Source organism: Eretmochelys imbricata, chromosome 2, assembly GCF_965152235.1.
Source record: "Eretmochelys imbricata isolate rEreImb1 chromosome 2, rEreImb1.hap1, whole genome shotgun sequence".
Lineage (NCBI taxonomy): Eukaryota > Metazoa > Chordata > Testudines > Cheloniidae > Eretmochelys > Eretmochelys imbricata.
In genome coordinates this window covers 142,757,449-142,769,601 of record NC_135573.1, presented here as the reverse complement: position 1 = coordinate 142,769,601, position 12,153 = coordinate 142,757,449, and the positions used below count along the sequence as shown (strand labels likewise).

At 41.6% G+C, this 12,153-nt stretch overlaps 1 protein-coding gene across 1 annotated transcript in view; it reads right to left on the bottom strand.

Annotated features, from left to right (window-relative positions):
- SEMA5A (semaphorin 5A) overlaps positions 1-12,153 on the bottom strand; it is a 460,689-nt gene that overhangs the window by 406,346 nt on the left and 42,190 nt on the right. Inside the window, exon 2 of the mRNA XM_077809175.1 lies at positions 11,073-11,172. Within this exon, the coding sequence (XP_077665301.1) occupies positions 11,073-11,172 (100 nt within the window). The remainder of the gene's footprint in view (positions 1-11,072; positions 11,173-12,153) is intronic.

The following is a 12,153-nucleotide window of genomic DNA, read 5'->3' as shown; positions in this document are numbered from 1 at the left end:
GCTTCCCTGGGTTATTTCTCCTGTCTTCTGAAATCTTCTTCTCCAGCTGTGTTGGCTGTGTTCCAAGGCTTCCGGCATGGTAAGAATGTTGTAGAGATAAGAAGTAAAATCCGAGCTGCCAGCAAAACGGCTGGGTCTGGGAGTTTCCACTCCCCCCTCTGGATAGCAAAATCGGCAATCTTCCCCCCGCTCCTCCGGGGGGTTCAGCTGAGGCAAATAGCTGCACCCGAAAGCAGGCGTGGGGGGGCGGGTGCTGGCGGCAAGCTGGAAGCCGACCAGCACGTAAACGGCAAAAAGAAAAAAAATAACAAAAAATCAAAACAAAGCAAAAAAAGCGTCTGGCCTGGTCAGAGGGGGGAACTAAGGCAGGTTCAAAAAGTAAGAAAATCCAGGCCAGGGGGCTTTAGGAAAGAATAGAAAGCAGATAGCTGGGGAGCAAGCAAAGGACGTTCCGTTTCCTAACAGGGAAGGTTCCAGAACAATCAGGAACCTTCTGGAGACAATTGAGACAGACAGGCTGATTAGAACACCTGCAGCCAATCAAGAAGCTGCTAGAATCAATGAAGGCAGGCTAATCAGGGCACCTGGGTTTAAAAAGGAGCTCACTTGAGTTTGTGGTGCACATCTAAGGAGCTGGGATCAAGAGGTGCTAGGAGCTGAGAGTGAGAACGCATACTTTTGGAGGACTGAGGTGTACAAGCATTATCAGACACCAGGAGGAAGATCCTATGGTGAGGATAAAGAAGGTGTTGGGAGGAGGCCATGGGAAAGTAGCCCAGGGAGTTGTAGCTGTTGCACAGCTGTTCCAGGAGGCACTCTGGCCAGCTGCATTCCACAGGGCCCTGGGCTGGAACCTGGAGCAGAGGGCGGGCCCGGGTTCCCCCCAAATCCTCCCAACTCCTGGTCAGACACAGGAGGAGTTGACCTGGACTGTGGGTTCACAAAAACGGCCAAACTGAGGGCTGCCGTGATGCTCCAAGGCGAGCAAATCCGCCAATAAGCGCAAGACCCACCAACGTAGAGGAGGAACTTTGTCACACAGCACATAAAACAAAACAGTACAGTCTCACACAGAAAACAAAATTTAAGACTCATTATTAATGTTTTCTGTAAGTCAGTGTTTATTTGAAAGTCTTGCTTGAGTTCAGTCTAGAAACAACTGATATAATAGCACATCCTCTGCTATTTCTTACCTGAGCAAATTTCAAAACTTAGGAGTCATAAAGAACTGACCTTCCCTTTCTGGTTCAATTTCAGAAATTGTATTGAAATCTTCACTTTTCTTTGAAATTGCTCTTTGGGATATTTTATCAAAACTGAGAATGATAAAGTTCCCCCCATATTTTTCTGAATGAATTTTGCTATGCAGGCAGTTTGTGGAGAATTGTCCCAGGCAGGTAGTTAATTACATTTTGTCACTAAGAACCAAGCTAAGGCATCAGTCATTCCAGGAGTTGCTCCCTTGTTTCGGAAGTCCCTTTCCACTAACACATATATATATCTTATTTTGCACAACAGGCTGACAGAAGGAGAACTGTTACTTTAAAAAAAAAAAAAAGCCAGTGTCCCTACAGCTGTGCTTCAGTTTCAATGTGGACTATAAAACAATCTGTTGTTATACTGGAAGTTGTTAATGGCTGCCATCAAGCGAGTCTTTGATCCAAAGAAAATCATAGAGCTAATTAAAGCTGATAAGGCAATTGACCACATAGCAAGGCCTGATCAGAAGCTAAATACTGTGGGCTGAGGGGGTTCCCTGATTCCGGATGCAGGACCTTAGGGGATCTTTGGCAAGGTGTGTGTGTAGGAAGCAGAAAGACAGAAGAAAGGCACTTGAAAGCAAGACAAGCAGTTGCAAGCTTGGCTCTGAGAAGGAACAGAGAGACAGAGCTCCTAGGGACTGACTGGAAATTATGAGCAAGGAAACTGCCTGCTGTTGTGTGTTCCTATTGTGTTCAGGGAAATAGAACTTTATGTACATTCTTTATAAATAAAGAAGACTGCACTAAACCAATACCTGATTTGAATAACCAATTTCTTCTCTGAACAGAAATAAGCCTGCAGGGCGACAAATATTAGCTAGCCGCTCAAGCCGAAAGGGGCAATATTGAGATAGAGTTTCCAGTGAGAGAAATTGTGAGGTATTATTCCTGTTGAAAGAAGATGGAACAAATAATGGAAGAGCTCACAGAACAAAAAAATGGCCAAAAGAAATTAAAACAAGATCTAAAAAAAAGAGCTAGAGACGTCACAAAAAATAACAAAGCAATACCTGGACAAGGACAGAGAGATGACCTCTGTTTAGAGATACAATCTGTGTTGGGGTAGCAGCTATCAAGTATCAAGGCAGATTTGAAAGTCCAAAACAAAAATTTCCAGTCTGATCTGGCAAGACAGAGAGAGGTGACGAGCAACCTGACTGCAACGGACCAAAATATTTTCCAGATTATAGGGAAGACCAGGAAAACTTTGGCTTACTTGGAACTTGCCAGTACAAGTCCACAAGAGCAAGGATTTAAGGAGCTATCATTTCAGCTCCAGACAGAAGGAATTCAAAGGGTCCTGGATCACAGTGCAAGTCAGCCATCCGAATAAGGAATCAGACCATCCAGGTGATTTGGGGAAGACAGAGACAAGATGGATCAATAAAAGATACTACCACACCCACCTTGTCCCTCTAATATCCTGGGACCAAGACGGCTACAACAACACTGCATACAACAACTGGGGAAGACAGGACATTTCCAAAACTTTTCTAACCTGTTTCTAATCTTCAGGGGGAACAGGTCAGATTGTTCTAGCTCAAATAACACAAAAGCCCATTATCTTACAGGAATAAAACTCCCTGGGTGGATTATTTGGCTCAGTTTAACATCATAGGCCAAATGAACAGGTATGGGAAAGAACAGAGAAGGAGGTTTCTAGCAGCCAACTTGAATGGCCTGGCTCTGATGGTCCTGCAGAGCTTACTCCAGAAAAAAGAGTCAGTTATCCAGACCTGCTACAAGCTCTTGATAGGCAGCTTGGAGCCAGCCATTACTCTTTGCGGGTCAGGGCGCACCTAAGAAATGGTAAGAGAGGAAAAAAGAAATCTCACCTGAACAGGCACAGGACCTTGGGAGATTTGTGTTTCTGGTGAACTCGGATACCAGCAAGGACTTCCAGGATGAATTAGCAATGGACCAATTTATAGATGCTCAACTGGATTTGGGCTTCCAGATCAAGATCAGCGAAAGGAGGCAAAGGACACTACAGGAAGCTCTGAAATTTGCCACAGAACTTAAATCTTTCCTTGAAGCGACCAGTCAGAAAAGGAAGCAGCTGCTAGTGATGAAGGTGGAAGCTGATTACCATGAGCCCTGTAATACAGCTCTATGTCTAATATGATCATGAGATGGCTGAATTCAGGATCCTGACAAAAAGAAGAAAGGAGAGCAGCAGAATACAGACACCTGGACTTCAGAAAAGCAGACTTTGACTCCCGCAGGGAACTGATGGGCAGGATCGGCTGTATTTTAAAGAAGCCTTATTGAGGGTGCAGGAACAAACCATCCTGATGTGCAGAAAGAATAGGAGATATGGCAGGCGACCAGGTTGGCTTAACAGAGAAAACTTTGGGGAGCTTAAACACAAAAAGGAAGCTTACAAGAAGTGGAAACTTGGACAGATGACTAGGGAGGAGTATAAAGATATTGCTCAAGCATGCAGGGCTGTAATCAGGAAGGCCAAAGCACAATTGGAGTTGCAGCTAGCAAGGGATGTGAAGGGTAACAAGAAGGATTTCTACAGGTATGTTAGCAACAAGAAGGAGGACAGGAAAAGTGTGGGACCCCTTACTGAATGGGGAAGGCAACCTAGTGACAGATGATGAGGAAAAAGATGAATTTCTCAGTGCTTTTTTTGCCTCGGTCTTCACAAACAAGGTCAGCTCCCAGATTGCTGTACTGGGCAGCACAGTATGGGGAGGAGGTGAGCAGTCCTCAATTGTGAAAGAACAGGTTAAGGACTACTTAGAAAAGCTGGACATGCACAAGTCCATAGGGCTGGATACAATGCATTTGAGGGTGCTGAGGGAGTTGGCTGATGTGATTACAGAGCCATTATATCACAATATGACAATTATTAGGCTACACATACTAACAGTCCTAGAGAATAGGGGATTCTAAACTGAACCATCCAATTGATCTCAAATGGAGACAGTGAATCAGGCAAGGACACCCATCCTAAGATTGAGAACATTGAGTTTGAAAATTGGACTAATGAAATTCAAGAAAGAAGGCTGAATAGCCGATATAGTGAATGAGCTAACAATTGGTTTGGATTTCAGTATGGCTGATAACTGTGTAGGAATTTCCACTGACAAAAAGAAAACTGAGGTTGTACAGGACTGGTGAACTCCCCAGATGCTGACAGATGCACAGAGTTTTGTACGGTTCTGCTCTTATTATAGAAGGTTTATTTGTGATATTGCCACTACTGCAGAACCATTGTGTAGGGTGGGTGAAAAAGAGAAACAACGTCAGTGGTCAGCAAAGTGTGATTTAGCATTTTCAGACCTGAAAAGGGTTCTTGTAACTCCTATCTTAGCCTACCTGTGTCTCAAACCCCTTTTCATATTGGACACAAATGCTGGTACTTACAGATCAGGGGCAATATTGACAAAGGACACTGAGGATTTGAGAGGGTGCTGGCTTATTACAGCAAAAATCTAGTTTTGCCAGAGAGAAATTATCGTACTACCCGAAAGGCTCTCCTGGTGATATAATCTATAGAATGTATTAATGACTATATATACAGAAGAATGTAAAAGCTTTCAGCGTCACATTGGGAAAGTTTGGAATTTAAAGATGAAATATTGACTAGAAAATGTGAAAACCAGTAGGTGATGTGCACAGGTGGCAGCTGATTGTGCCAAAAAAAATGAAAAAAGGAGTTCTGTGATTATCATAATTTTAAAACCTCTGGACATTCTGCAAGTTACAAACCCCTTAGCCAAGCTAAGAGAGAATTTCTACTGGGAAAAAGCAGGCAGGATGTAGAAAATAGGTGCAGGAAATGTGATGCTGTGTTGCAAAGAAGAGTCCCCATAAATCAGAGAACCCCAATGCAGCAGTATTTCATGGGGATGCTCAAGGAGCACATTGATGTTGATGACTTTGGGCCTTTGAGACAGAGGTTGGTAATTAATAATTACTGGTAGCTATGGACTACTTTATAAAATGGCCTGAAGTTTACCCCATAAGAAACCAAGAGGTTGTGACAGTGGCAAGAGGTTCTAATGAATGAATTCTTCATCAGATTTGGGGTCCTAGGTGAGATACACACTGATCAAGAAAAGGAGTACTTGTGGCATCTTAGAGACTAACCAATTTATTTAAGCATAAGCTTTTGTGAGCTACAGCAAACTGTAAATCCAAGGTGTTTCAGCAAGTTTGTGAGATTCAAGGGTTCCACAAAATTCAGACTATTTCAGTGCACCCACAGTCTGATGGGATGATGGAAAGATTCAGCAGGCTATATTTCTGGAATACCAGTGGGACTGAGAACAGCAAAGCCCATTCTTCTTGATGGCTTATAGAACAGCAATCAATGAGAGTATAATGTGTAACCTAGCACGCCTCTTGTTTGGGCATGAGCAAAGGACCCCAGAAAACCTCTTGTATGGAAAAGGAGGAGGAATAAAGTAATTTGGGCCATATGGACTAAACAGAAACCCTACAATCCAAAACTGAAAAAGTTCAAATTTTTGCTAGTAAAAATATGAGTATAGCCTCATATAAAATTAAAAGACTCTATTATGTAAGGTCATATCAGGAAACTTTGAAAAGAGGGGACCTGGTCTGGTTCCACAATCCTAGGAGAAGGAAAAGTAAGTGATGTGGTGTACAGGCTATAGTTCAGCCCCAGGACTAAACCAAAAGTTATTCATAAGGAACATCTCAGAAAGCATCAATGCTGTCCTCAGAAACTGATAATGTAACAGTGGAAGCTGAGCAGAGGCATCACTTGCTATGAGGCAAAGGGAAATCACACCTCCCACCCCCTCCAAGACATGGTTTGCCCCGAACCAGACTTTTCTGTATGCACCATTACATCTTTCACTCCCTGCTGCCCCTAAGACTTTGCAAGTCATTATATAATTACATATTATGTTCTACATGTTGATACTTCTTTGTCCTCCTCCCCCACCACTGAATTTTTCTGAAATGATGCCCCTGAAACTGAAGCTGTAAGAACATAAGAATTGCCATACTGGGACAGACCAATGGTCTATCCAGCCCGGTATCCTGTCTTCTAATAGTGGCCAGGGTCAGCTGATTCAGAGGGAATGAGCAGAACAGGGCAATTATTGAGTGATCCATTCCCTATTGTCCAGTCTCAGCTACTAACAGTTGGACATTTAGGGACACCCAGAGCATGGGGTTGAGTCCCTGACCATCTTGGTTAATAGCCATGGACCTGGCTTCCATAAACTTATCTAATTTTTTGTTGAACCCTGTTATATTTTTGGCATTCACAACATCCCATGACAACTATGCATTGTGTGAAGAAGTATTTCTTTTTGTTTGTTTTAAACCTATCTATTAATTTATTTGGGTGACCCCCTAGTTTTTTTTGTTATGTGAAGGGGTCAATAAAACTTCCCTATTCACATTCTCAACACCATTTGTGATTGTGTAGTCCTCTAACATATTCCCCCCTTAGTCATCTCTTTTCTAAATGGAACAGTCCAACTCTTCTTAATCTCTCTTAATACGGAAGCTGTTCCATGCCCCTAATCATTTTTGTTGCCCTTCTCTGTACCTTTTCCAATCCTAATATATCTTTTTGGAGATGGGGCAACCAGAACTGTACGCAGTATTCAAGGTGTGGGTGTACTATGGATTTATATATTGGCATTACAGTATTTTCTGTTTTATTATATCCCTTTCCTAATGGTTCCTAATATTCTGTTAGCTCTTTTGACTGCTGGTACACGTTACGGGGATGTTTTCTGAGAGGTGTCCATGATGACTCCAAGATGTCTTTCCTGAGTGGTAACAGCTAATTTAGACCTCATCATTTTGTATGTATAGTTAGGATTATGTTTTCCAATGTCCTTACTTTGTATTTACCAATATTGAATTTCATCTGCCATTTTGCTGCCCAGTCACCTAGTTTTGTGAGAGACCTTTGTAACTTCACAGTCAGTTTTGGACTTAACTATGTTGAGTAAATTTGTACCATCTGTAAATTTTGCCTCCTCACTCCCTTTTCCAGATCATTTATGCATATGAACAGATCCCAGTACACATCCTGGCTAGGGAGGATGAGGTGGCCAGTATTTACCTCTCTCCATTGCGAAAACCGACCATTTATTCCTACCCTTTGTTTCCTATCTTTTAATCAATTACTGTTCCATGAGAAGACCTTCCCTCTTATCCCATGACTTCTTGTGAGCTTTTGGTGTGAGACCTTGTCAAAGGCTTTCTGAAAGTCCAAGTACACTACCTCAAGCTGGATCCCCCCATGTCCTCATGCTTGTTGACACACTTAAAGAATTCTAATAGATTGTTGAGGCATGATTTCTCTTTACAAAAGCCTTTACAAAAACTCTTTCCCAACAAATCGTGTTTATTCTTGTGTCTGATCATTCTGTTTTTTACTATAATTTCAACCAATTTGCCTGTCACTGACATTAGGCTTACCAACCTGTAACTGCTAGGATCACCTCTGGAGCCTTTTTTTAAAAATCAGTGTTACAGTAGCTACCCTCCCGTCATCTGGTACAGAGACTGATTTGAAAAAATAGGTTACATACCACAGGAAGTACAGCTGCAATTTTATATCTGAGTTCCTTCAGAACTCTTGGGTGAATACTATCCGCTCCGAGTGACTTATTACTCTTTAATTCATCAATTTGTCCAAAACCTTCTCTATTGATACCTCAATCTGGGACAGTTCCTCGGATATGTCACTTAAAAGAGTTGAGACAATCATAAATTCCCATTTAGAATTCTGTCTCAGCTAACACCTCCGTAGAAACAACAGACGCTCATCAGGAGCCTGTTGTACACGGGTTCTCAAACTGAGGGTCGTGACCCTTCAGAGGGTCGTGAGGTTATTACATGGGGCGTCATGAGCTGTCAGCCTCCATCCCAAACCCTGCTTCACCTCCAGCATTTATAATAGTATTAAATATAAAAAAGTGTTTTTAATTTATAAGAGGCGGTCACACTCAGAGGCTCACTGTGTGCGAAAGGGGTCACCAGTACAAAAGTTTGAGAACCACTGCTGTTGGAGGTAGTCCCTCCTGATTTGGCTGAAAAGAGATAAAGGAGAGAAAGGAAAACTCCAAGGAGGATTAGGTCAGAGCCAAATTGATTTGGGTTGATGTAAAAATGCCTTCACAGCAAAACACTAAGTAAATACGTAAATTGTTAAGCTTGTATTTTTTTAAAAAGTTAATTTATTTTCTTTCTGTCTGGGATATTTCATTCAAGGTGCCAACATTTTAAACTCCATCAGGATGATGGGCAGATCAGAGCGTGGGGGTGCTGGTCTGCTGGAAAGTGTTAATGGCTGCCATTAAGTCAGCCTTTGATCTACAGATATTGTACAGCTCACTGAAGCTGATAGGTGTGCTAAGCATCTTTCTTTCAGGCTGAATGGAAGTAACGATTAAATGCCCCTTTGTGCAGTAATAGCTGAAACAATAGGAAGCTGCCACCCAAGGCAATTCGCCAGACTGATCAGAAATAAAATTAAGATTCTGTCACAGGTATTGTTAGTAAAAGTCAGTTTTGGGCAATAAACAAAAATTCCTGGAAGCCTATGACGTGTCCCTGACTTTTAACTTAAAATACCTTCAGGGAGGGGGGCAATATTTAGACTGCTGCTGGGGGCTTGCAGCTGCTCCAGCCGCACCACTGCTCCTGTGACAGAAGCGGACTGCCACTGCTTCAGCCCCAGGGAGGCTGACCCAATCCCAGCTGCTGCTCCAGCCCCGCCCCAGAAGAAGTCACGGAGGTCCTGGAAAGTCAAGGAAACCCTTGGACTCTATGACAGGATCCGTAATCAGACTGTAAGGTGTGTGGACAGAGGGGTTTCCCTGTGACTAGTTGCAAACACAGGGGCAAGGCGGTTGATTGGCTGCAGCTGTGTGTGCCTGTTTGTTTTGAAGGCTGACCTCTCAGTCCTCATCCTCAAAGGAAGCCTGAACAATACCTTCAAAGACAAGCATGGGAACTTAAATTCATAATTCTGCTAGACACTAAAAACCATGGACTTAAGAGACAGACTGGTTGTATGGGTCATTACAAATTTGTAACACACTCCACTGCCTGATAACCCTTATTTGTCCACTTTATTTTAAGTGGTCTCCTACAGCAAATGTGAACCCTTTATGATTAACAATCTATCCCAACTTGTATTTAGCTTAGACATCCTGGTTACCTTCCCCAGACTTGAAGAAGAGCTCAGTGTAGTTTGAAAGCTAGTCCCTCCCACCAACAGTAGTTGGCAAAATAAAACATATTACCTCACCTGCCTTGTCTTTCTAGAAATAAAAGTGATCATTATTTGAAAAAAAAAATAAAAAAAATTGGAAATTGTTCAAACTACTAAGAACTTGATTTAGTTTAACAACAGTCTTCATTCTACCCTCAGATACATAATACAACTTCTTATTATTGTATTATTATTTATTTATTTGTATTGCAGAAGCACTTAGGAGCCCCAGTCATGGGCCAGGACCCAACAGTATTAGGCTCGGTACAAACACAGAACAAAAAGGCAGTCCCTGCTCCAAAGACCTTACAATCTAACACAAGAAACAACAGGTTGAGAGACAGACAGGTCGATGAGGGAGAACAAGAAATAAATAAAACAATATCAGTTTGCATCACCAGCAGTGATCTCAGCACATCAGCAGCCTAACCATTGTGAACTCTTGTAGACATCATGGCAAAGGCGATTTTAAGGAGGGATTCTGAAGCTTGATTTTCAAGTTGCCAAGCAGAAAATAAAAAGTCTTCAAATTTTATTTTGTTTGTTTTTAAACACAAATCTCCGCAGTTTTAAAATAAGATTTTTAAAAATGACCATGCTAAGACTTTTCTCTTGAAAAAACTTTTTTTCATCAGGCTTTTCCTGATTTTGAAAGCTGCCATTAAAACTATTTTACAATCAGTTTGAGCTCCAGGGCCAAATTTTGCCGGAAACAAACCACACACACCATTCCATTGACACCAATGGAAATTGTTCAGGTATGATGGCAGAATTTGAGCCCTAATGCAGTTCTCAAGCTTCTTTATTTTGTGGACTACTTCTTGAGCTTCCAAAGAAAAATGTGAAGCAGCAACACGCTGCTGGTGTTAGAGGGAACCTAGATATTATGTTGATTGGTGCTTTGTAAATGAAAAAAATAGATATAGTCAAAAATATTTTGTTAAAAGTTAAGTTTAGTTGGTTAAAGTCTTGGGAAACCAAAGAATTCTACTGCGCTATAGCTACTAGGACAAATCAGTGTCTGCGGACCGACAAATGTTTCACCACTACAACAGAAGAAGCTCTACAGAGCATGCAAGAGTACTTCACTATGGACCACAGTTTGAAAACTACTGCCTTAATATATATCCCATTCAAGAAAAAGGCAGCAAGACTGGACCACGAATAGGATCGTAGAAGGGGGGAAAAAAGTGCTGTAAAACCATATTTGGAGTTGCTATAAAATGTGTCCTGAACTAAACTCTTCCCACATGGGCTTAAAGCAACTTTACCTCTTACTACTGTAGGGTCATGTTCTGTGTTGATCTCTCACTGGCAGTAATAAGAGTTCTGAGTTTGCAATGACTACAGGACAAGGCTCCTAAAAGTGAGAATACAGAGCAACTTCTTATGCACCCTGAACCAACCTAGCACTTTAAATCTTCTGTCAGTTATAATAGATGAAACTCTAGTTACATCCACTTCAGTATGTCTTCATGACTTGATGTAAATGGAGTTGCATAGATACAACTGAAGGCAGAATTTGGCTCACTAGCACTTAACTTCACACAAGAATAATCAACAAAAGCACATAAATTTCTCACCTTGCTCCAGCAATAAGTTCTTTTTGTCCTGGGTCAAATGTTAATTGTGAGAAGTCCACAGCATTCTCTGCTCTGAACACACATAACCAGGGGACAATTTCTAAAAGAATAAAAAGAGAATATACTTGTTACTGCAAGAAGCATAGTTACATTGTATCAGGTAGCAAATATTACATATCAGAGATACTGTGGGGGCGTGGAGGCTTCCCAGTGTGATCCTTTAAGGGGCCATATGAGATTTTCACCACTGTGTAGATAATCTGCACTATAGACCTATATAACATAGAGGGCAGTCACTAAATAAACAGCTGAATGAGGTATCGATGTTTAGTTCTGATTTACAGGCCAGATGTGCTTTTCTTCCCCAAGCACAGAACAAGGCAGACAACAACACAGTGCAGTTACCATGATTCATTAGAGGATAACCAAATGCGAACAAAATTATTTCCTGTACAAGTAAACCACAAATAGCTGAAGACTTTAAAAACCACAATAAAGTCCTGTTGAGCTAAGCATATTAAGTAAAAAGAACTTTATTTTTTACCGTTTCCACCAAAAAAAAAAATAAAAGGAGGGGGGGAGAGAAACATCCATTCATCTGCTGCATTTTTGTCATTTTTAACATAAACTTTTCTTCGAGAAAAAAATGATGTAGCACTGTGAAATACAGAGGCAGAAGACCAAAGGGCAAACTTCACAATTTGAGAAACATCAACACACCATTCACACTCAAATTACAGGCAGTCCTCGGACTTAGCGACACAAGCGGTTCCTGAAAATTGTGTCGTAAGTCGAAACTTCGTAACTCAGAACCACAATCCACTCCGTTGCGGGACCGAGCATTGTAGAGTCAAAACCAAGTGTCGTAAGTCCAACATCATAAAGTCAAGGATTGCCTGTACACATATAGATCCCGATTTTTGAAATGAAGCACAGATAAGCAATTGTGCACGCCTAACTAGTGGTTGATGTACAGGTGCAAATCAACTATTTCTGCCCATCTATGACTAGTTGGGTGCCACATTAAATATATGCATGTGGACATGGATGATTTGAGCACACAGCGTGAGTATTCACATAC